The sequence below is a fragment of the Charadrius vociferus genome, unplaced genomic scaffold (assembly GCF_000708025.1).
Source record: "Charadrius vociferus isolate BGI_N301 unplaced genomic scaffold, ASM70802v2 scaffold436, whole genome shotgun sequence".
Taxonomy (NCBI): domain Eukaryota; kingdom Metazoa; phylum Chordata; class Aves; order Charadriiformes; family Charadriidae; genus Charadrius; species Charadrius vociferus.
In genome coordinates this window covers 1,228,884-1,254,435 of record NW_009649187.1, presented here as the reverse complement: position 1 = coordinate 1,254,435, position 25,552 = coordinate 1,228,884, and the positions used below count along the sequence as shown (strand labels likewise).

At 40.3% G+C, this 25,552-nt stretch overlaps 2 protein-coding genes across 2 annotated transcripts in view; both read right to left on the bottom strand.

Annotated features, from left to right (window-relative positions):
• LOC104289778 (cytochrome P450 26C1) overlaps window positions 1–858 on the bottom strand; it is an 8,875-nt gene extending 8,017 nt beyond the window's left edge. Inside the window, exons 1-2 of the mRNA XM_009888791.1 lie at window positions 835–858; window positions 224–418 (exon numbers count right to left, since the gene is read on the bottom strand). Coding sequence (XP_009887093.1) covers window positions 224–418; window positions 835–858 — 219 coding nt within the window. The remainder of the gene's footprint in view (window positions 1–223; window positions 419–834) is intronic.
• A 299-nt stretch (window positions 859–1,157) lies between these two features.
• Window positions 1,158–25,552, bottom strand: part of EXOC6 (exocyst complex component 6) — a 95,640-nt gene continuing 71,245 nt past the window's right edge. The window contains exons 21-22 of the mRNA XM_009888686.1: window positions 2,272–2,384; window positions 1,158–1,290 (exon numbers count right to left, since the gene is read on the bottom strand). Coding sequence (XP_009886988.1) covers window positions 1,158–1,290; window positions 2,272–2,384 — 246 coding nt within the window. The remainder of the gene's footprint in view (window positions 1,291–2,271; window positions 2,385–25,552) is intronic.

Here is a 25,552-nt window from a genome sequence, read left to right as displayed (position 1 = left end):
GCGGTAGCCGCGGGGATCCCGCAGCTCCCCCCGCCGTCGGGGCCGCCCGGACCCCCGCCCGCCTGCCCGGGGGTAAAGCACCAAGGAGCCGGGACCTGCACAGGTCCCAAGGAAATCAGCTCTGAGGTGCGTTCCAGTGAATGAAATTGAAGAGGAATACGGGCGAGGTTTATATTACTGTATTTAGACCGTCAATAACTTAAAAATACAGCGAAAAATGTACATTATTTTTACATGTTCCATTTGGTTTGTATTTGTTAGACATTCTCTTTGTGTCTAAAATAGCCAGGAGGGGACAGTGCAAAGAGACAGTGGGACGAAATGCTAATCGCTGGGATGGGTCTGGCGGTAGAAAGCGCCTACTGACAAACAGATGCGGCACAAAACCAACAGTGGCAAATCTATTCCTTACTGCAACCTGGGGAAAAGAACCCGGGATCTTACAAAAGTACAGTTAGAAATAGTAACCCTGAGGAACAAAACCAAAACAAAACGTCACATTGTAAAGAACTCAAATGGTTATTTACATTCACAACCTCAAGATTAAACCCTTTTGGAGAACAAAGCCTATAAGCCCTAATGCTAAATAAATTATCAAGTCTAGTTCTCAGGTAGTTTTCAAAGGTACTAAAAATCAGAAGATTTTTTCATACCTCCAGACTACAAAATCTGGTATACAAAATTTTGTCCAATCACTTTAAGGCTAATATACAATTAATGCAGGAAAACAACAGGCGGCATCTGAAATGCAAGTATCTCAATGCTTAAAAAACATTAAATTAAGATGCATCCAGAAAACAGCAACTAAGAGATCATTTCTCAAATAATTCCTACCCGGAGCAAAATTTTGGACACCATGTCTGCAGATATTTAAATAACGTATTTACAGTTCAGCTGTTCCATGTACAATACGATTGAGCTGGTTTTTATTGTACAGTCTCATTTTTCACCATTTGTTTACAATATACAAAATAGTATTCGATCCATTAAAAATACGTACAAAGAATTGTTTGCTGAAGACTCCGTGTACAAGCCATCTACTGCATTTTTCTTTACTCGGTCAAACGAATGTCCTAACTGATATCACTGTTTGCTTAGTAGAAATAGTGGCTAAGAAATACCTCTTGGCTTGATGAGATACCATCGATTTAACAGGCTTATGTGTGCTGGGACATACCATTCACTAAACTCCTAAGTTGCTTTACTACAGTCTCTATTAGCTTCTGCTTGTCACGATCATTCTTCCTGAACTGAGCAAAAATGTTGTTCTTTTTGCTAGAGTCTCTCATTCTGCAGAAATAAAAGAGCAAGTGACACAGATGTGTTAGAAACATAATTTGAAAAGGAAAAATCCGACTATTTAAATAAGTTTACTTTTGTTCCTCTTTTGATCTTTCTGTTAATAAGAACGGAAAGATTACAAAACCTGTTATCTGTATGTTCTTAAATTAAACTTCCGCAATGCGGAACTCGTTTTAACAAATATTACTTCACAAATGCCTGTAAGTATTAAGCAAATATCACTTCGGCAGGAAACTGGCCCTACCAAATGTGTTAAGAGAGAAGCAAACCAGAAAACCCGTTCGTATCATCTGCTTCCATGGTCAGTTCAGACTCAAGGAACGGGTGTGGTTTTTTCCCCGTCAAATTACCCGATATCATTATTGCTGATCTCCCGTACCAATGGATTAAAAAATGAAATTTGGGAAAGGAAATAAATTGAAGCGACAATATTTGGTAACAATATAGGCGATACGTACCCTCTGTGAACTCTGCAAAATGCATATTCATCGCAGGCGGGAGAGGAGAGAAAACACCGTTAGAAAATGCCTTTAAATCACGGTGTATTTCGATGCGGTTTTTAAAAACAGGTTGATACTCGGCTGGCGGCAACCCTGCCCTCCCCAGTCCACTCGCCAGCCCAGCTGAAACGCTCGCCGCAGCTTCTACCACGGCGAAAAAAAAAAATAAAAACCTGAACATGGAACAATAAAACAGATTCTTTAGGAACAGGCTACAATTTCATCAGTCTCGGTGGCCAATTGAAGGAAACAGCTTATTCGCATCACTTAATGACCAATGAAAAAAGATAGCATCTGGTCTATAACGGAGAAAAAACAAACCTCTTTTTCTGATCACCACCCTCACTGGTTGAGGACTCTTTAGTAGCAGGGCCCCGTGGGTGCCGGGCTGGGAGCGCTGCGCCCACGGTGCTGCCCCACCGCCCACTCGCATCCCCGGCTTTTCCCCCCCGCTATTCCCCGCACTTACTTCTCCAGCAGCGTGAGTGCCGTGCTGGGATTGACCCGCAGGTATTTGGAGGTGGCTTGCCCGTAGTCAGCCAGGTAGGTGGACCAGTCCCACACCATGAAGAGGTCCAGGAGCTGGGGGTGGGGTGGGGGGCGGAAAGAAAAGGCGAGTGAGGGAGAGAGGAACAGCTCTGCGGGCTCTGCTGCCTCGCCGGGAGCGCAGCCCACAGCCCCTTCACCTGCACATCTTCTTTAACGCTTTCTCGCCTCCCTCCCTGCGCAGGGAGGCGGCTGGGCAGGTTTGGCCCGAGGAGGGGATGCTGAGGGCTTCCCGCTCGGCTGTTTCGGGAGCTTGTTTTACCGTGGGGAGTGAGAAGGGGATGCTTGCGCCTGTTGCTGCTCCCAGTAATTTAAACCAGAGGTTCAGGTAGTCTGAATTAAGTGAATTAAACAACCCCTGCTGCACTCTCCATGGTGACTGATCCCCGTGACTCAGCCCCAAGCTCTGGGCACACTTCTGGTCCAAACCAACCCCAAACACTTAAATGGGGGAACAAAAAAGCCTCCAAACGCAGTCCTGCATCTGAATGCAGTTTCAAATCAGGCCTTTGATTCGCAGTCTCGGAGCTGCTGTTCAACAAAACAGCTTGCTTTGGCAAGCAGGCGCCATGCCTAACCTCCAGCAGCCAGCAACCCCGCAGCCCTCAAAAGCCTAATTCTCCCTCTGCCATCACGGGTGCAGGCCAGGCACTGCCAGGTGCCCTGCCCAGGCTGCCCGGGCCAGGGCACAGACGGCCCCGTTTGCTCGGTGGAGCTACCTGTGGGCCGGCCGGCCCCACTCCCACTGACGTCCATGGTGGAGTGCCCCAGCTTCCCCCCGCGTCTGATGCCTGGCCTTGTCCTGCTGCTGAGGGCTCACGTGGGCTTGTTCTCAGGCTGCCCTGTGTTAGCCAAACCTACTCTAAAAATAAGCATGGGGAACCATTAGCAACGCTGCCCCGGCTCGTGGTGCCTGTGGCTGCTCAGCTGAGCTGGGTCCTCAGCATAGCCCTACTTGCCGGGAGGCCTTGCTACATCGGTAATGCCTGGAAAGGTAGTGTGGAAGAAGATTTTCCATAACAACACTACTTTAAGAAACATAAAACTACTGCACGTCATACTATTTTGCTATTTAAAGAAAGACGCTTTTCACTTTAAACATTTGCTCCTGCTAAGCCACACCAGAGCAATCAGAGCCGGGGCACAACAGCAGCAGCCCTGCTCCCGCAGCAGGCGCCCGCTCCTCTGACGGCTCAGAGCGCGCTGAGAGCAGGACTGTGCCTCTGAGAGCCTGGCCTTACTCAGGCTGCTCAGTCTGATAAAACGGCACAGATCTCCAGGAATGCTCATCCCCAAAATGATAACACCAACTTAATTACAAAATAAAAGCATACACCCGCTCTTCACAGCTTCAAATTTATATGCTTTTCTTTCTCCAGTTTTTTCCACTCCCTAACCCCTTTCTTATGTTATTTTCAAATAAAGTGTCTAATTTAAATAACATATTTTCTAATTAATTATTCCTTTCATATTTGTAGTATAGTCTTTTTTGAAAACATAGTAATGTTTCCTGGCTTTATAACAGACCTGACACAGTCACTGCTCTGTTGTTCCAAAGTCCTCCAGGGACCATTAGAAACCACAGCAACATCTAGATTTTACATTTGACTATCTCATTTGGGTGAAAAGTGTGTAAAAAGCAAGGAGGCTATTTCATACTCTACTGACTACATATCCACAAGAGCCATCAAGGTCAAATGCAAACAGTTTTCTCACAAAGCGCTTTCTCAGGATGGGCACCATCAATTCTACTGAGCTGGAGAGAAGAGAACATGCCTTTAGTCACTGAGCAAACAGACTTGGGAAGGCTCTGATAACTCAGGAATTAGTGGCATTTGTGAAACCCATGGTCTCAGTTGCTGCTGCATGTTACTTATCATTTCTTATTACTGGTGTTACAACAGTCAGTAGTGCCCAGTCCTCACAGAGGCTGTATGATACATTCAAAAGCACAGTCAGAAGAGCAGTGAGACAGGACAAGCAGACACACAACACAAGTTGCGAGGATGAAGCTGAAAACCACAGGAACACAAACTACATAATCTGAAGACTTGATGTTCCCTTTCTCTCTAACAGAGAAGCAAACAATGTATTAATAAATTGCTACTAAATACAATGTCATTTGTCCTGAGCTCCAGATGGGAGATGGTCCTTAAGAAAGGACCATGCCAATGCTCCTGCAGCAGTTGTGTTCAGTAAATCAGAGGTGAAAGATTTAATTTCTTGTCCCTATTGTAACATTGAAATTGAGGATTCCGGGTAAATCCTAAACAACCCTGAAGCTCTGTATGCTGTTAGCAACGTGCAACCCAAAGCCATCGATGACTGATACAATTACAGTGCTGACAAGTTCAAAGAAGCTTTCCTGCCAACATCACAAGAGCGATTTTCATATCATACTTTCAGTGCTTGAATCAGCCATCTGATTGTGTCGTGGCTCCAGGACATCTTAGTGATAGTGATGGCTGGGGTGGAAGATTACACCTCATTTGTCACCTGATCAAACACAGGTAGGCATGTAGGGCTCTATATAGACCATGGAGTCTGCTGCTTTTCAACACGAGGTAAAACAATGTCCCAAGAAAACATGAAGCACATTCAGCGTGCTCCAAGACAGTCCTGGCTCTGAGGAGCGAACACCCTGAGAGACACTATCCGCAAGGGGGATGTACCTCTCCCCTGCTCCACACTTGGTCAAGAGCTGCACTCAAGCAGCCTCGTGCTAATAAACCTCCTAAGTCAAAGCAGCTGTCGTGACACGTGGCAGGTAACACGAAGGACCAGGGACATGCGATCAAATGACACATGCCACTCAACCATAGCTCCCTTCCCTCCTTCTGCGCATGTGTTCAGGGGCTGCAGTGTGACAAACGTGCCCTGCTGCTGGAGTAAACACCACGGAGCTGCAAACGCTGCCGGAGACCAGACTGCTGCTGTGCACAATTATGCGTTGTGTGTTTTGTCCCCCTCACAGCTGCAGGCATATTGCTGTACATAATGGGCTTTGACAGCACGTACTGTACGCTGTGGGTGGGCAAGAACTGCCTGGTGTGCAGCTCTTCGGATCTGTGTCCTGGCCATTCAGATCACCTGCATCTGACTTGGCACTTGGTGGATGTACAGTCAATGCAGGCACTTTGTGAGGGGAGCAGGTTGGCGAGCAGCCAACGGCAGCAAGGAGAAGCGAGCAGGACTGAGCTGCTGGTCCCAGGACCATCACACGTGTATGGGAAATAACTTCAACCCACCCATACAAAGCTTCCCTCGAGCACAACCCCAAATTCACCTTCACTCCTGCAGCCGTGCTGCAGAGGCATTGACCTTACACAGTGCTTCAGCTTCTGCTATTCTGTTTCTTTCTGATTTACACTGCCTTTTCCTACAAAAATGTGTGCCTTGTTTAAATGAAGCACTTTAGTTCCTCTTGCTCATATAGAAAGACCTCTATTAAAGTGGGACTGTCCTGGCCACAGCCAAGACAGCCCACCCATTCGAAGATGCAGAAAAATATTTGGGCTACTTGATGTGCTTTGAATACACTCTTGGAAAGACAAAGCTGGTAATGAAGCACTGGCCTACCTAATCCTTTGGTAGATTGTTTTTATTTTAGTAAAGGATAAAGTTATCTTGAAATTTATACATAAAGATTATTGAAAATAAGAGAAGAATGTGAAGATACAAAAAAGCTAGGTTTTAATTCATGCAAACAGATAGCTACTTGAAATTCATCGTGAAAATTTGGCCAACTCTTCAATAGAGGAGAACACCCCCCCAGCTTTTTCCCTATATTTTTGCTGTATTTTCATTCACAATAGATGCATATTAAAATGATTTTATAATGTGACAGGGACTAGGTGTGTGCAAAACCACAAGGAGAGGGAACAGCCCTTGGTAATGTTACACAGTACTCAAGGTGAAGATATAATGGAAATAGTTTGTGGATTTGGCTTGACATGCTGACATGACTCATACTACAGAGACCTAATATGCAGGATATGTTAAGTTCCACTGAAATAAAAGGAGGTTGTAATTCTCTGCAGTTCTAAATACTGTGATTACTACTAATGCGGAAAAATTATATAAAGGGCAAGTCTAATCATAAAGGCATTAATTTTGCCAAAAAGAGTATCAGCTACAATTAAAAAAAACCCAACCCAACAGTTAGAGGATTCAAGTTCAGGTGAGCTCTCCCCATAGCTTCTCACTTGTGACGCATGAAGTACAGGAGAATTTGCTGGTTCTGTGACAGTAGTTCTTACTGCGGCAAATAGAATCAACCTATTAAAGGCCAAATTAAAGCAACATTTCCCTACTACTATTTTATCCACTAAAACTGTTGCTGTTACCAAGACAATAACTTAAAATAAGACCTACTGTCTAGCAAGGAACGGTCCACGCTGACATACACTGTAGTAAAAGAAATACATGCACAGAGCAGGTCCTGGCAATAAATATTTTCCTGCCTCAAAAATCAACCAAAATCCACAGTATAGCACATCACATTGTGCTGCTGGCTGCAACTTCTTCAAGGTTAGAATGTGCATTCTTTGCCTTGAAATTACAATAGGAAAAATGTTTATTTTGCACGTGCATCTTTCCAAAGTTAACTTGTATAGGAAATACTTCAAACCAGACAGAAAGGCAATCTCTCTCGCCATCCTCAGAGTCTGGAGGCAGAGCAGACCATTAGGTGCTAGGCAGCCGCTCAGCCCCACCTAAGGAGCCACCCAAGGGTGCTCTGTCAGAACCAGCTTATCACACAGCCGAAACACTGTGAAGCACTGAATAAACTATACATACTCTACTACGCAAGAACAATAGCACTGTTGTACTCTCTTTATCCCATAACAACCATGAAAAATAAGAATAAGCTAAGACAGGCAATGCTATACCTGAGAATTTTACAATGAAGCAGAATGTGCTTCCCTAGGAGCAAGGGAAACCCTTCTGACTAGGAATAATTTGCAGAGAAGTGTGTGTACCTTTGTGTGTGTCTGAGTCATTACCAAAAAAATAAAAAGAACAAGCTTTATCCTTTCTAGTACACCAGATAGAGCGTCCAATAGATTGTCCACTTACATTGCCAGGATAGAGAGGCTATACGCTTCTGCCTTACTTAGAGGATTTGCCTCTTCTAAAGGTGTGACAGAAGGGGAACCTTTATCCAATGTCTTGGAACCATAAGGTCTGATGATCAGAGAGCAGCGTGTTCCTTTTACTGTATAGGAAAGCGTTGCCTTCTCAAACCATCACATTATTACTCACACATATACTTCTAACACTGTAGATAACTTAAGCTTCTAGTTGCTGTTCTGCACTTGCGTTTTGAATGATGTCCTACAATACTTCGATTTTCTAACTTCTTGTTCATGTCTATGTATTTTCTAAATGCCTTTTATGTCTAACATTAGCTCTTTCTGCTTGAAATAAACACCCCTTAGGAAAAAAAGGTCTTTATGTATACTTATATAAAAGGCTATAGTAATCTCTTACATTATACAGATAACACTGCTATTTTTAATTAGACTTTTATTTTAAACAAAACAATTTGATTGTAAAATTTACTAAAATATTTTTTGGTTAAAAGAGATTGTACTTTAAGACCTTGATAGCTAATGGGTTCAGTTAACACAAAACATTACAATATTGATACTATGGGGGGTAAAAAGTTAACCAGAATTCTGGTTTCAAATAGGGCACTTGCACCTATTCTTCAATGTCAGTACTCTTGCTTTTTCCCAATATCTAGGTGATATGGCCATGTCTGGATAGAAATGACTGATAATCATTGCTCAATAAAGCTTTGTCTTACACTACCTAAAGTCCTGAGCAGCTCAGCCGTAGTCCTGTATTTAGGCCATCTTGTAATTACGTGAGAATTTTGTGCACTGGGAACTGCTGGAATTGGCCATCCGGCCCTTTCAATGCTGTTTGAACCTCTTGTCACATCCTCAGATATCATACAGATGCCCTTTCCTTTTTACTTTTGGGCAACTGTCAGGAATAATCTTGGAAGAGAACACAACTTTGGGAACTAGCTATGCAGAGTCAACAGAAGGGCTTTGCAGAAGGAAATGGGGGCAGTGTCCATTTGACAACATTCAGCATGTCGGTTACACTAGAAAAGAAACGTAATTTTAAAATATCAAGGTAGCTTAGTACAAGTTTGAATGGTGCTGTTATCTCTTCTGAAGTAGCAAGAGTGTGAGCAAATAGCTTTGGTTGTACAACAGGCACCAGTGATAGAGGAGTTGGAGATAAAAATGAGGAGTTGCACACTTAACATCCTGCTTACCTTTCCAAAAATCCAAATATTCCTTCAAAAGAAAAGCAATTCTTTTAACGTATCACTGTCAGTTATGTCCTTCTGGTCCACTCTCCTTGCTCCCAAGCTGAATATTTCTTATGCTAAACAGTTTATTAACCCCTAATCAGCCAGTTACTTCTGGACTTGATTGCATGTGTAATTACCTTTTGTCAGGTACAATTTGCCTGATAAACATGTCAGAACACTTGCTGCTTAGTCTGTTGAAACAGATAAATGCTGTCTTTCCACAGCCTTGGGGCATAATTAACAGGGAAAAAAAAAAGGCAGTTATAAAAACACACAGAAGCTGATTCAGTGAGGCAGGAGTTCACAGCATGCAGCCCGCCAAGGCCCACTGCCTGGCCCGCTATGCTTGCCTGAGCGCTTATTGAGTTCCAGCCTGCTGTGACAGGGCAACAGGGGCAGCCCTCAAAAACTGAGATTTAAAGTAGGTTTCCACGTGAACTTCAAACAACAACAACAAAAAAAGTGAGATGATGCCTGTTTGGGAAAAAACAAAACAAAACAAAACCTAACCAAATCCCAAACCCAAAGTAAAGCAGCAGACAATGATATCGGTAGAGTCCCACATCGTTATGTGTTATACGCTCAAGTAGACTCTCTGGGATGGGACCAGGAATCGAAAAAAAAAAAAAGATAGCAAAGGTAAAAAAAAAAAAAGGGCAGGAAAAGCAAAAAGGGAAAGGGTAAAAAAAAAAAAAAAAAAAGCTTTGTGGCATTCTTGGGCTCAGTTGCTTCTGATTTCTGCCCTATAGTGTTTGCAGGTTATGTACCCACGCACTACGGGGAGTGCAAAAAAAGAAATCCTTACCTGACCTCTGGATAACCCAAACAGGAGATTAGCCCATTTCCAAGCAAAGCAGGTTGTCACACTGTTAGGCCAATTGCTTCTATTGACACTTTGCATAAACATCTTACACAGGGTGATCAGAAAGGACTGTTATGCCATTAACGCTCTTTTTATTTTTTTATACCTAAGCCTTACAGAATAAAGGCCTTTCTGAGCAAGGGATAACAAAAGGGTCAAAAGGTCACAAACATTCTTTTCAGTAGGTAAAAATCGGGGAAGTTTAGATTCATTGAAAAGTGCAAATTGGAACTTTTTTGCATCTTGCGACATTTCAGCACACTCAGCTTTTTCTAATTTTACTTCTAGTAAATCAATTAATCTACTTAATTGTGTATTTTTACTTTTACTTTTAAATAAGAAAATGCTAAAAGCTTCATTTTAGGAAATAGCAAGCTGTCTAATCTTCTCAGCTAATCAGTAATCTAAACAGATTTAGACATTACCATTAAAATCCTCATGCGGAACAATGTGAAAATAGAATTTTTTCTTGAAGTGGTACAACTGAACACTCTCTCATATACAGTTTTCACCTATAATTTACACCTCATGTGGTTTGCACTGTGTACAGCAAAATATTATATATTTTCCTTTGTTTTGTTTTTGCTTTGATCAGAGATGGAAACAATCTCCCTTTAATAGTATAAAAGCCACCTGCTGGGCATTGCAGACTACAGCTAATTGGTAAATTCTTTGAAATTTAGATATAATGGATTTTGACCTCTTTAATTAAAAAAATCCGAAAGCCTAGAATACTGGTGAACTCTTCTGGGAAATGAACAGTGCCAAGCATATACAACTGCAAGCTATGCCAAGTCTTTTCTTAGGAGAGGATACAGAAATAATATCCCATTTTTTTTCCTTGAGGATGTGTGGCTTTTGATCTGGAAAAAAAGCCCCGTGACTGTTGTTAGCTATGTATCATTTAAGTCATCAAGATAAAGGAATAGCAAATTGATTAATATTTCAATTATTACTATTTGTATTTGAGTTTGAAGCTAAAAAGCTCCAAAGATGAAGGGAACTTTTTCATTTTAAACACAGATGTCACAAAAGTCACTCACAAATGTCCCACTCCAACATTTCCCACCCCAAGGAGCTCACACTGTACCTATACACACCTTTTTGTCAGAAGAACAAACAGGTCTGATGACTGAAGAGGAAGCCTGTCAACCAGAATCGTGGTTGTTTCATAATTTCTGACATAATGTTAACCTTTCAGTGGAGCTGTGAACTCTGAAGCAGCGCTGTCTTCCCTTTGATAAAACACTTATTTATACTCTGCCCAGCATAATGGGGCCAGGATCCCTGCCTGGGACTCGTAGGCACTGCAGTAACACAGCTACGCACCACCACCACTTTCTTTTTAGTGTCTGCTTATATTTCATGCACAAGTACATGAGAATATACATTACACAAGTATACACTTACTTCCAATGGATTAACAAAAAACCCTGCACGAACATGAAGATAACACTTCCTTTAGTTCACCAAATGTTATCTCCCTGTTTATTAAAGCATGCACACCATGAAAGCACTGACTAGATTGGAACTAAAACATGAAGGACCGGAATCAGAACTGGACAAAGACAAGTCTTGTTCACTCTAAACTTTTCCTGATCACAAAGGAACAACAGAAGTATTTAAAATATAGATATCAAAGTCCAGCTTACAAGGAAAAAAAGACAGTTTGCTAATTGTAGAATAACACCATACCAACCAAATGCAATTATCACTTAATCAGTTGGTGTTCATTACTGCTGACAAATATCTTGTTAGCCTGGTTAGCAAGTCTGCCTGCCACTTGCCAAAATATTTTGTTTTATTTACTCCTGGAGACTTATTTTGTGAATGTGGTGAATTTTAAAATCCCCCCCTACTGATCACATAACTGGAATAACACACAGTGGTCTTGTATTTCAAAGTGTAAATTGATCTCTTGATCTGTGAATGTCTCCCTATAGTTTATGCTACCCTTTTTCTGGATTGGTATAACATGCATTTTCAAAGTGATGTTATGGGGACTTAGCTATGCAATTCCCATTAGTGTCAATGGGGGTCGCAGGCTAAATTCCTAGGCAATGCTTTGAAAATTGAGCCCTGGATTTTCAAAGGAAGGATAGTTTGTGTTAGAAAGGCAGTGCCTTTCAGTTTTTAAGCCACTGCATTGAAACGTGCTTTTTTGTTTTTTTAGCACTATGCATTTAGAAATTGTGCCTAAATTGGGGACATTTAAATGTTCACAAGAATGAAATGGTTTTATATTCAAATGCTTCCATCTGTTTCAAATTTATAAGAGAAAATCGTATCTGTCACTATCTTGAATGCTGGGATACAATCTTTAACACATTTGTAAGTGTATAATGTATAAACTCGGAGGTTATGACAGCTGAACCACTGGGAATTGTTGTTATACTAAGGAAAAACCCAGAAGTTACTTGTGTTCAAATAAGTCCTTTATAACCTAAATTCTCTGAAAGGGCAGAATTCTTTCCTAAAATCTGGACGTTGAATCACTGTGAGAGATGCCTGGTCTTGTTACATTCATGAGCAAGTCCAAATACCTTTTTTCTTCTTGGGCACTTCAAATGAACTCAGACCTGCCACAAAATAAAATGCTTGCTGTTGAAGTCACGTGAACAAGCTTGTTGCTGTTACCATAACCAGAGAAACACTTACAACGTATAATTTTTACAAATCCCATTAAAACTTCAAGCAGCCCAAAATGTAACTTCTGAAGAAAGTCAGTGAAAAATAGTCACTGAGGCAAATATAAATAGCTAGGCCCTATGCAATGTACAATACAGCAACAAGTAATACCTCTTCAAAGAAGATTTGTTTAATTACAGTGCAAATGTTTATTATGAAGTGTGTTCTCCTTCATCATTAAAGAATAAGCTGGACTAGTAGCAAAAGAACCGTCTTTTGAGTCTAGAAACAGGGAAGAGTTTGAAAAGCAGGAGTCTGGCAGACAGTCAGGCTCCAGAGGGCACAGGCTCGGGCCAAATTGCTCCTGTCAAGCCCGTTAGCCCGTACATGAAGTCCCTTTAGACAAAGCATAAAACTATGTCAATGGTAAAATTTGTGTGGATTAAAAATTGTGTATTATGCAATGGTCAGGTCATTCACCATTTTTTTTTGTTTTGGAGCTTCTGACGCAGAGGCGTACGCGCTCCAACATCACGCAAGGGTGAGAAGTGCAGCCCCCCAAAACAGGACATTCGCCTCTGCCCTGAATGAGACCTTGAAAATACAATTTCAGTTTTTAAAATTATGGAAGCATTTAATATAGCACAGTTAAATTTAAGCTGTCATTTTCATTTGCCTTCTGCTTTTTTCTCTTTTAAACACAGACCTGCAAGTAGCCCTTCAACATTGAAATTTACCAAAACTACTATTAACTGAAGATGGATTTTTTACAGTTAAGTTTAAATAAACTTAAATTTTCTATAAGCTTTTTTTTTTTTCCCAACTGCACAAGACTTGTAAGAGGCTGGCTTTAAAGTATATTTTGTCTACAAAATAATGCCATAAATGGCATGTGATGTGGTACTGTACCTTAAAGTATGTTTCTTAGGGATTAAAACTGTACCATTTGTATCAATACTTCCTGTAAAAATCCATTTGAGGTGTTTCACTAAAAAGATGTATTAAAAAATTTCAAAATCTAATGTTAAAATTAGATTTAACCACCTTCTCTGATTTAGGGAAGGTGGAACTAATTAAAAATCATCTAACTCGGTGTAACTGGAATAAAATTTAAATACAAAACAAGTCTACTTCAACTTCCATAGTACATTCTGGAATTGAGTACTCTTGTCCCATTTGTCATATTTAAAATTTAGCAGAAGCCATGTGACTAACTCTAGATGCTTTCAGTCTCACCAGAGGTCAGTGCATACACTATACCATGAATAGTCATTCTCTGACAAATGCCGTTTTCAATAAATTAATCCAAACTGTCCTTGTATACACACATATCTAATTTATAAAGTCAGGCTGCTGTTCCCTGGAACTAAACATCCATAATGACTCCCCAAGTATAATTACAACTCCAAGTTTAAATTTCAGTCCTAATACTTCTAGGCTCGAGGAAAGGCATTTTAGACACACGGTCCTGGCGTGTGAATGTAAACTGACGCCTGCAGGAAGACAAGTAAGCATGGCACAGCTCCACAGCATCAGGCTTGGGCTGACAGAGGAGGCAAAGATGAGCCACTTCAGCTCTTTGTGTGAAGCTGCAACTCCGAACTGACCTAGGAAGCCGCCAACCTGGCTACTGGGCATTAGCAGCTCAGTGGTAGAATGGGATATTTCCTTTTCCTAGCTTTCCAGATATTTCTGGTCATATTTTGACTTGGACCAAAACACTAGAGGAAATAACACCTGAGAAAAATACTGAAATTACATTGTTAGAGAGATTGAGGCTTCCAACCTAACAGAAAGATATACCTCAGGTCTATAAGGTTTACGAGCACCTCTTGAATCTGCAGCATTTGGTTTCCAGATAAGACAACCATCTCTAGTGTGCACGATGAAACACATCGTCTCCAGTGAGGTAATCTGGGATTCTAACAGCAGGTAGGGGAAAATAGTTTGTTTCAACACAACAGTCTAATTATTTTTTAATTTAAAACTTTTTGGTTTGGTTTGGTTTATTTTTAAGATTTGTGCGGTTCTCAAAAAGCTGCAGACCTAAAATAAATAAAAAAAATCAGTCTCGGTGCTCCATATTATTCTCTTATGTGGCCATCAAAGCCCTCAGAATTTTATATACAAGGCATCTCTCTGAAAAGCCTTCGCAGGAAACAGATACAAATATAGCAACTGTTCAGTAAAGTATCTCAGCTGATCTTGGGTGCCGAGTTAGAATATGTGGAAAGCCATTGAAATCTAAGACATAATAGGCCAGAAACCAGCATAATTTTGTTTGCATCCAGAAACAAAAATGCAGTGCAATCCATAAGACAAAAACACTTACCGATGTGCTCGTCATTAGTTTACTGTAAACAGATAGTTATTTCTTCCAAAGTAGTGTATTCAGGGTACGGCTGCATAACCACCCTTCATAGCAGATGAAGTTACATCCCTTAGGGAAAGCTATACTAGACCTGGGAACCACTGGACAAGGAATTCCACAATCAGTAGCTCAGGAATGTAAATATAGACAAGTTAAAAGCAAAGCCAAAATCACTAGACAAAAGTTTCATATGCTTTCCTGGACAACCTTCACTTTCTTCTTCAGCTACTACAAGATGCTTACTTCCACATTTATATCTATCAAATGACTCTAAAAACATTTTAGCAAATACTACAGCCCGTATAGAATCCTGGTACTTGTTTTTGTTTTTCTTGTCTAGATAACTTGGTTTAGCAAAGACTTCTGAGCCCAGTAAGTTGCAGTAACAAGAAACCCAGATAACTCACAATTTGTTTTTGTTGGCTTTTCGAAAAAGATCTTTCTTCTGCTGCTATGTTTGCAAACATTTTAGGAAAAACCCTTTCTGCCTAATGTCAATAGTCCACTATTACTTCTTTTCTCAGAAACACCTCTACAAGAAATTATTCTTCTTAGAATTTGTTTTCCTTACAATATGCCTTTTCTCATTACTTCTTGGATGATATTTTCTTAAAATGTTTCATCTGAAAAATTGTTTTTACAATTGTTCTCAAAGAGAGAAAAATTCCAAAATATGTAATGTGTAATTTGTAATAATAACTCTTCATATCTTAACTCCAACAGATCCCAATATACATGAAACTTTTGCTGAGTAATGATAGCACAATTCAGCACCTAATGGCTCTTGCAATTTGAAAACCTCTTCCCCTGATTTTACTTGCCACTTTGAAATGTTATCCCTTTCTGGTGAGTAATCCTGTGCCAGATTCTTTTGCTTCTTAAACGAACATTATTCTCACCCTTTATTGACTGACCACATCTATTATCACATGTAAGCAGTGTTAATCCTCTAGTAATTAACACCCTTATTAAAGTAATTTTAACTCAAAGAAGTTTAAATCGCATTATTGGTTTTATTTAATTAAGCTATGGGGACTGTTTTACACTGTCATTTGAGTTTTCAGCTTGTGCCTTTTCAATCTACCAGTTACACAGATTCCCCCCACACCTCCAGTTACCTGTATATTTCTGTCTAGGAATTGTTCAACATTATTCTATTTCACTGTGAACTTTTTAAACTACCCACTGTGTCAACGGATGCAAGACCTCGACACTATACAGAACATACTACCATTCCCAAAACTATCATTTGGGTGTGCATTTCAATGAAATCATCAAATCTATACATCCACAGGGCTCAATATCTTAGTGCTTAAAATGAAAGAGCCACTTTTAATGTCCTTCTCATACATCCTAAGCAAGGGCAAAGATGTTTTTTTAAACTTTAGACTGGCAAAAAGAAAGGAGAATCTGAATGCACTGAGTTGTGCCACTTGCTGGATCAGCACTTTTTCTGTTACTTCGAAAATAAGTCAGGTTTTAAAGTTGCTTTTTCTGTGTGTGTGTGTGTCTACTGCATGTGCTTTTCTATGGGAAAATATCTGATGGCCTATGTTCTTACAGATCTCAGGTAGGCTACTCAACTGACATGTTTGACACAGGGTCAAAAGATGAAAACTGTCTTCTGGTTTAACTGCATCATGTTACACTGTGCACTCTGGAAGAGTGTGGGCTAATTGTGTGTCCTCCTAGAACGATTTCCTGGAGGCACACCACCGAAACCGGGAAAGCTTGCGTTCTCCTGGGAATAAGGCAACCTGATGGCTTCATGGACTTTATACACCATTAACTGTGTACTGAAAGTCCTTTCTTTTCTTTGGGTAAAAACATCTCTTCAAACTCACGCTATTTTTTTAAAAAAAATGTTCTTAATGGTTCTCAGCATAAACCATAGAAAATGATAAACACAGAAAGAAAGTATAAGAACAATAAAGTACATTTATAGACAGGAACTGACTCTTTCTTTTTTTTTGTCCTTCATCCCATATCTGTAAGTTCTTTCTCCCCATCATCTACTGCTTTCATCTACTAATTTTTTACCTTTTTTTTTCTTTTAATTTCTTTGCATTTCTGTTCATATTCATTTTTTTTCCTCCCACCATCGCTCTCCCTATGATTGTACAGTCTTCTAAGTTGCACTGCTCCTTTGCTCCTAATGCTCTAGGGAAAATCCTCTCCAAGAGGAGAACCTCTTTAGGTTCTAAAACATAACCCATATGTGAATCTTGTATGTAAACTTTATTTATTTCAATATTCTTTAAAAAAGTGCAACTTGTAAGATGACAAATTGGTCCAAACCTGACGCACCCGTAAGAGACACATATGTTAACATGGTATAAGCCAGTATGATATAAAGCTGTGCCTGAGAACATGCTGGTTCAGTCATATTGCTTATAGTACAATTAGTTCACTTCATTCAGAAACCAGTTATTTACATAACAGTATGAAATTCAATCATTTCTCTTGCCATCTATTAGTATCTTTGTACTAGCAGAAAGAAAATACGAGGGTTTAATCTCCCAGATTTCACTGACTGAAGGCAGTCAGACAGTCAGAATAATATTTTTTTATTTGTATTTCTGCAGTGCTAAAACAGCCACCTGAAGACCAGTGTCACATTACGGCACATAGTGTACAAAAACTTTTAAGATATGATCTTTTTTTCTAAGACACTATGATCCAAATGAGTAAAAATTCATTAACTACATTTCACTTATTCAAGTCCATACTATGTCTATGCAATTCCTTCCTTGTGGTGGTATTGTTCTGAAGCAGAGAACAAGTCTTGATTTCTTGTTGTAAAAGATTCCTTTGATTTTCGTGGATTTTAAATTTGCCCTATAGTGACTTCCAAAGAAGAGATGGACCAACTTTCTTTTTCACAGAATAAACTAGCAAAAGGAAAAAAATGGGATATTCTACCTGCTGCCTGTGACTGACAGACAATTTAGAGAAGGAATGGAACCTAAATATGTCAATTGATGCAACTGAAAAAATATTGAAGGCAAATCTGGAGGGTTAAGGGGTTAGCAGTGTTGCCCAATATATACTACATACTAGTGATACTACCAGCTTAGTTAAGGCTGGAGGATGTAAGCAATTTTGGGGCAGAAAATATTGTATATGCTAATGCAGCTACCAGTCCCATGGCTCCCTGATGGGAGACTAGGTCTCATAGATGTTAAGAGAATACAAATAACAAGTAACTTGAAGGAAAGCAATCATGTTCTTCTCTTGTGTTGTTCACTTAACAATGCTCATTCATTACTCATAGGAACCACATACCACCCATGGGATTCAGAGGAAGTCCTGTGGACCTGGGGGCTCCAAAATTGAACTCCATCCATCAGCTCAGGGCTAAAGAAGGGCCCAGACACAATGGTAGAGATCCTGCAGCAATTGGCTGGCAGCAGGAAGACAACAGCTTGAAATAATGTATTCAAAAACTTCAGGAAAGTCATGCACGCAAATCTTCATTCCTTGCATTTACATAATTTCTTACATGACAAAGATAAAGGCGAGCATCAAACGGTGAGCAAAACTGCTAGCAGAAGAAAACTAGAGAGAAACCTCATTTCACTGAATAACTTCCACTGAATGTGATGTGTATCGGTGACACAGAGAAAGGTTAAGTAGCAGTTTACAAATGTAATAGGCACATGGATCAATTTCTTCTAATTCAACTTAGAGATTTGTTACTTGAGAAATTATCTGAAAGTGAACCTTCTGAAACCTTTCTACCAACAGCTCCTTCTGCAAAAGAATAGAAACCATATCCAGATAAGGCTTATTTTGTGCTTTCTCTCATAATGTCCTTGGAAATTACAGCTTTATGAATAGTTTCCCAGACACGTACCATGCCAGTTATTAAAGAAATTTAGTATCTCATCCAAGAAGACTGAAGCCTTTGGGTTCTGGCATTATGGACAGGGTATAACCAGTATAAGCACTTCAACTACCAAAGATACAGTTTTAGTGCCATTTACATCATGATTTTACAGGGAATTCCTCTGTAACTATGGGCTGCACTTTCTTCAACAGAAAGGTTTTCCGGAGATATGAAGTTTTCATCATAACAACAGTTCTGCAGATTTTGAATGAATTGATTAACTATTTCTAAACCTTGTCTTGTGAAAGTACTGATGACTAAGAAGAGGAGCTGAAAGCTGATTAAATGTGACAGTTGGTAGTATTCAGATAGGGACTCAGGTACGTCCATCTAAATAGTCTTGACAGCAGCTTTTGCCTACCTTTTTTTTTTTGTGTGTGTGTGTAATATCTGCTTTGATTAACATCTCCAGTGAAACTTTTAGTACTTTCTATGATGGTAGTATTTAGAAGCTGCAACTCCCCTGCACTACTCTAATAAGTCAAGTGTTTCACCTGCACATGACAAATGAGATCAATAAACATCATTTCCTGTCTCAGTTCCAAAAACTATAAATTCACACAACAACAACAACAAACCCCCTCTTGTTCAACTACGGCTTATGTTCTTATGCAAAGGCTGTTATCTGCAGGTCTCTAAGTCAAGCTGAGCCAGTGCTTCACGAGTTCTGTAATTTCTAAATACACAGTACAGGTTTCATGTCAGCTTATCCAATTCTTCCATATATCTGGTTCAGTAAGTGGAGAACTGAGAGAACTGTATCCTTTAAATAAAGTAGCTTAAAGAAACAACAAGAAAATTATTTTATTATTTTTGATAACTTCCATGGTTTAGGTACCTACAGCATTCTTTACTGTTAATTAGGAGATGACATTCAGTTTAATCATTACACGTCTCACCACATAGTCTTTTGTGCACAAGCTATACTATACTTCCTCTGGAGAAACTGGTATAGTTTTTGCCGTAAACAGAGTAGCCTATCTTGTAGTTAAATGGCCACATGTATGTCGTTTTAGTTAAGTAGGGTATTAATAGAGCTACTGAAGTGATGTAACAGCATTTGTACGCTGAATTTTTAAAACCTGTGTTCAAGTATGGCCCCTCATTGTGAGTAAGTCAGGATCTAGAGCAAAAAACTTGGTATGTTATCAGCATGTTATTTGCATTTCTCTGCTGAAAAAGGGGCAATCAGATGCTGAACTGGATACAATCTGTTTCACAGTGAATTTGACGATTGATTTAATGTCCCAAAGAACATACATATACCTAATACCTGGCACGTGTGCTCTTAGTTCCTGGCAGTAACAGGGTAGGAATACCTACTGCCAGGAAATGACCAACTTGCCATCCTGTTTTTATTCTGCAAATCCTTATCAAGACAGTGTTTCCAAAGCCATGCTTGTTTTTGACCCCCTGCTGCTAATTTCCGTGCATTTGTTCCCAAAGCTTCCTAATTCTTACCAGCTGGTAGGTATAACCCCCATCCAAGTAACGAGCTGGCTTGTTTCTGTGTACAGAGCACCAATTGAGATCTTCCTCACAAATATCTATACACATAACTTGTGATCTGAGCCTACTGTGATTACCTAAAAGCTTCACAGAACCTAGCTGAAAAGGAGAAATCAAAAGTAAGAGATTCCATTGGGGAATATAAGTGCTTACAAACAAATTGTCGCATTCGCATGAAGAATTCCCATCTACTTGTAAGAATACAGTACTCTTGAAAAGAGATTGTGCATTCCCTGAAAGCCGGTAACACACATTTAGCATCCAGTCATACTCAAATAACTGTGTCATTTTGAATACAGGCATGCATATGCATGCTGCCCCTGTATGATGCAAATACTTGAGATATTGAGCCTTGAAGTGTCCTTGTTCGGCTCACAGTGTGCCTCAAGCCCTCCTCCTGCTTTAGCGCAGAGTCAATTTATGGAGAAGGGGAAGGCCCGCAAGAGCGTTGCTTCCTCCCCCTGCAAAGCGAGGATCTATGGTCTGAACTCCAGAGAGGTGCAACTCCTGTTTTGTTGCTGTCTGAAATCTGAGCTCCTTTCTTTAGCTGAATAAGCAGCATTGCACTGAAAATTAGAGAAGCACAAATCCCATTACATAGCACCCTGAGGCTGGGCTTCATGTTACAGATGTAACGTGCTCCTCTGCTGGTTCAGAGAAGCTGGGGAGTGCACGGGGGGGCGGGAAAGGGATCAGGAAGCATTGTGAAAGAGGTTCTGTGAAGATGAAAGTCTCAACAACCATCTCCCTCAGGAAGTGAAAGATGAAATATTCTATACTACTTGCTAATTAAAAATTCAAACTGTTGCCTTATGAAAGAGAGGCTTACTTTTATCTTTAAACTCGGGAGTTTTTAAGACTTGCTTCCAAACACACTGTTAGGGATCCCTCCCTCTTGGAAAATCCTGACGTTTTTTCAGGTCGAGACTCTTCTGTGAGGTAGAGGCCAGGGGTGGGTGTACCCTACTAATTTCAAAGCCTAGGCACTGCGTGGGCTGGCAGCCTGTGAAGGAAGCCACAGCACACCTTTAGAGCCCTTGCCCTCCAAGAGTCATGGTGGATAGGTTTGGCAACAGGCTGCAACTTAACCTCTGACGTCTACTGAAGGGCTCAAAAGCACTCTCCACAAGGAATGCAGACGGTGAGAGCTTCGGCATGCTTCGTGTTGGGGGAATCAGAGACAAGCCAGAGCTGAAATCAGTTACTACCACAGGAAATGAATTCAAATTAAACACTGCAAACAAAACAGTAGGGAAGACTGCTCTGTCAGCCTGCATTTAGTGGCAATCCCGTGGCTGCGACTGAAGCCCAGTGATCTGCTACATAGTTCCTACCTACAATGAGTTAATTCTGATTTTATCACAGAAGTATCATCATCATTTTATCACTGACAGTATCATCTCTCAACAATGAACGAGAAGGAAAGAAGGAGGAGGACTATATTAAGTACCAGTAAGAATTTTCTCCTTCCAGTAAATTTATGTCTGTTGCATGCAACACTACAGGTCAGGTTAGCAATAATTCTCATCAACAATACACCACAAAATGCATTACAAAGCAAACAGACAAACAACACAAGAAACTATCAATGTAATTTCCATTATGCTTTGGAATCAGAAGAAAATGTATTATGCTTTTAAATATCAGGTATCTATTTTCATATGGAATACATATTGTGTATTAACAATAACTTCAGCTCATAGAAGTGCTTATCCACATGCTTATTTACACACATCCGAATCAAAATATAAGACAAAAATGTATCTTCAATGTGTCCATGGTACATTATTCCGTATATTAATCACATTGATTGCATTATGAATTTATGTCTGATTTATCTCTAATGTTTGTAAAATATTAACAGAAATAGCTGAAAATCATCAGGAATTTTCTCCCGTACCTATGCAGAATTTATGGTCCTTGTTGTTCACAGCCCTCAGTCTCACATACTGGGACACATCACTATCAGACTGTAAACTACATGTTACCATGTGGTTGGAGATACTGCTACGGTGCTTGCTTAACTGGGGTTACCAACAGCACATGATTATGTTCACTTGAGAGGACTGACCCGTTGCAGGACCAGAGCTGACAGCAACTGAAGAATATTAACAACGTGTACTTAAGTGCCAGAAGAACACAGATGAGACACAGTTCTCCTCACCCCTGGCAAAACAAGGAAATTCCATGATCATCAAGCTAGCTGACTACTTGTCTGAGATCAGACAGTAGAGAAAGAAGGCCTGTTTGAAACTGAAGTAGTGCTCATGGCAGAAAGAAGCACTAGAAACAACTTGTGAAGTCTGAACTGAAAAAAAGTCAAGCTACATTTGCAGCTTAGGTTATAACTCTGCAGCCAATGACTGGATTTCATGAATAGGCATTTGTTACCACCCAGATGGTTAAGAATCAGGAAAGTTGCCCCAGGACAGCAACTGTTGGCCTCACAGACTACCACGAGGTTATCATGCCTGTCCACTACAATGGCTCTCCAAAGAATAATGCACAAATTGTAAGGTTCAGCACTTTTCCCCACAGCATTTAAGTGTCCAGGACATCCAAGAAACTGCCTCACATTCCAGAACTGTAACCCTAGTCTTTAGGCATTAAAGAACAGATCATAACCAGGACAAAAGTAATTTGTGTTGGAGGCTGAGCTTCCTCAGAGACTAATTCAAGTAGGACAAACTAACACCTGTTTACTTTTGAAGGTTAATTCCAATTGACCTAGGACCTGAATCGGTAGCAAAATCCCCAAAGTTCATTCCCCCTCACTCTGGGCCACAGCACTATTTACCCAGGCTCCCTATATAGACAGTAACAAGAGATTATCTTCAGAGAGCGATGCAGGTCGCAGGAGAGCTGGGTCATCTTCATGAGATGCCAGAGACCAGTCTCTTTAAAGCAGCACATGCCACTTTGATAATCGCCTTGCTGAGCCAGCCTGCCCCTCACTGGCTTTAAGTAAGGGAGGTGAAATCATGCACGTAGGTATGACCTCAGGTTATACGCTAAGGTAAGTGGCATGAGGCATGCCGCAATTACTGCAGCTGTACAGAACCATGAATCTATCCCAATTTTCTTAGCAGCTGCTTAGCGAGATGGAGCTGCAAGTTTCTAGATAATCACAGCCATGTGATTCTCTATTAGTATGGGGAATTGTATGTTGGTGTTCTCCATGCAGTAAACTTCAGGTATCTCTCTAAGAAAAGTGTGTTATTCTGTGGTTCTACAGCCACTGCCCATCTTCCTGGGTCTGAAGCACAGTCCCCTCCCATCAGTCCAGGGATGAAACTACATAGGTACACTTATCTTTTGGAGAAGAGTCCATTGGCTGCTATAGATGCCAAGATTTCCAGTGATGCAAAAGCCAAGTATGTTTTTGACTATGCTCATTACCTACAAGTCAGCATGAAGCAAATAAGATGGACTCTTCCATTTGAAGTAAACCACTCAAATAGAAAAGACTGTCCAAATATGAAATTATCCTGGATTCTTTTTTTTTTTTATGATTACTCCACGTGATATATCAGTTTTTAAGATCTTCAGAAATTGTGCCCCCCCTCCGCCAAGTTACTTTCTATCTTGTCTGCCAAACATATATAGCAGAGCACAGTCAAAATGTAAAAGTCAGAAAGTCATCTATGCATATTAAAGTCTTCCTCCTGGCAGATGAAGACAGAATAGAGAACAAATGCACTGTGTCATTAGCAAACCACACCAAGCCACATCTGTGAGATGCTGAGATACTATGGTTACAGGAATAGCACAAAAATCTTTATTGACTAGGGTTCTACAGATTACTAAGATCTTTAAGGAGCATGTTAAGTATGACAAAAGCATAAGAGGGGATAGTATAAGGAGAAAGAGGTGGCTCATCAAAGAAGACACTGGTAAGTGTCTGCCCCTTCGTGATTCCTGGCCTCTTAAAGCTCCCTGCTACTAACCACTGTTGTCTTCTTAGAAGCCAACTGTTTCTCTTTCTGTTTGCTCTTCTACATCTGTGGAAGGAAGAAGGAAAGAAGTGGGCTTGCTGGGGACAACATGCTGTCTATACATTGTCTTCAGGGAAAGACGGAGGATCAGGAACTGTTAGGACAAAAACACCTATGGCAATTCTTTTCAAAGCTGCTCCTCCCCCCCCCAGATAATCATCCAAGTGTAGCTCTTCCCTCTCTGTCTTCCAGGCTGGCTCCTTGCAAGTGACTTTACTTCTTTAGTAAAATGTGCTACAATATTCTACGGCCCAATCCTCATTAATCTTACACATTGCCCTAGTACAACAGAGAGAGAGTAAGCTGTTGTTGAGATAACTGGCTTCCATTAGCAACCATGTGATTGGCAGGACGATAAAGTCTTTTTCCCTTGCAGGTCAGCTGCTTTTTAAGAAGAGGGCAATCCTACTGATCCATCTTTTAGCTACAGTCTCTCACTGAGTCCCAAATCTCCTGCCTTTTAGCTTTGATACGGTTCAAGCTTTCCCCCTTGTATCAGCCCCTACCTGTCATCAGCTCCTCTGTACCAAACAGCCAATATCACGAGTTTGACCTCAGGGCACAGTCCGGGTGGGCAGGTAAAACCTGACCACTGGACCTACTTCCTTATCTTTCATATCCTGCAATTCATGAAGAAGTATCAAATTCAAACTAAAAAACAGAAGCATGACCTTTTATAAGAACTTTCTGAAAAAGGCTCTGTTGCCTTTCTAAGTATTCTTGAAATGAACTGTCATCCACCCTATTAAGATAGAAATGGATCACAAATAAGGAAGAGAGGGAAAACACTTCAAATCCTTACTAAATGGTAAGTGTTGTTTTTAATGTTTACTTGCAATACCTATTTGCTTTTGGTGAGGCACACAAAAATATAGTAAAAACCAAAACAAATGTACTAGAACTATTCCACATCAGCAAGCTCCAACTGCAGTATAATAAAGAGAGCTGCCCCGATTTTTGCTGTTTATGAAGGATCTGAAATTGATTAGATTCCCATAGCATACACAGCATCCTCTATAAAGCATTACTTGCATCAAGAGAATTCTAAATGTAAATTGCTAACATAAACTAAGCGCTATCATAAGCAACATAATCCCTCTTTATGTGACAGCTGGTGCTTAAAACATACAAAAATATTATTTATTTCCTGTAGCAAGTATGTACACACCCTGCCCTCCTGCATAGCTGGAAATCACGTTTTCCCTTGAAACAAACATGGGCTCTGCAAGCATTTATACCACTTAGGCGGCTGACAGAAATGGTGCCAAAATCTCTCAACATCCTTTCCCTTCAACCAAACTGACTTAGTACAAATTGGAAGATGTTTAGTCACTTCTGACATTGATAATAAAAGGAGAATAAAAAAGAATCCAAAATAGGAAGGCTGCTAGTCAAGGCAAGACTTGTGGTATTTGAAGTCTGGCAGAGTACATCTTTACAGACTGAATTCTGGAACTCCTAATGTACACGTATCACATGGACACATCTTATGGCCACGGTCTTATATCCTCCTCACGTAGTCCACGCTTATCCCATTGTAGGTATTGTTCATTTTTACATAACTCTAAGAATGTAACAGATAACTCTATCTTTTAACTTTTTAATTTAAAAAAACA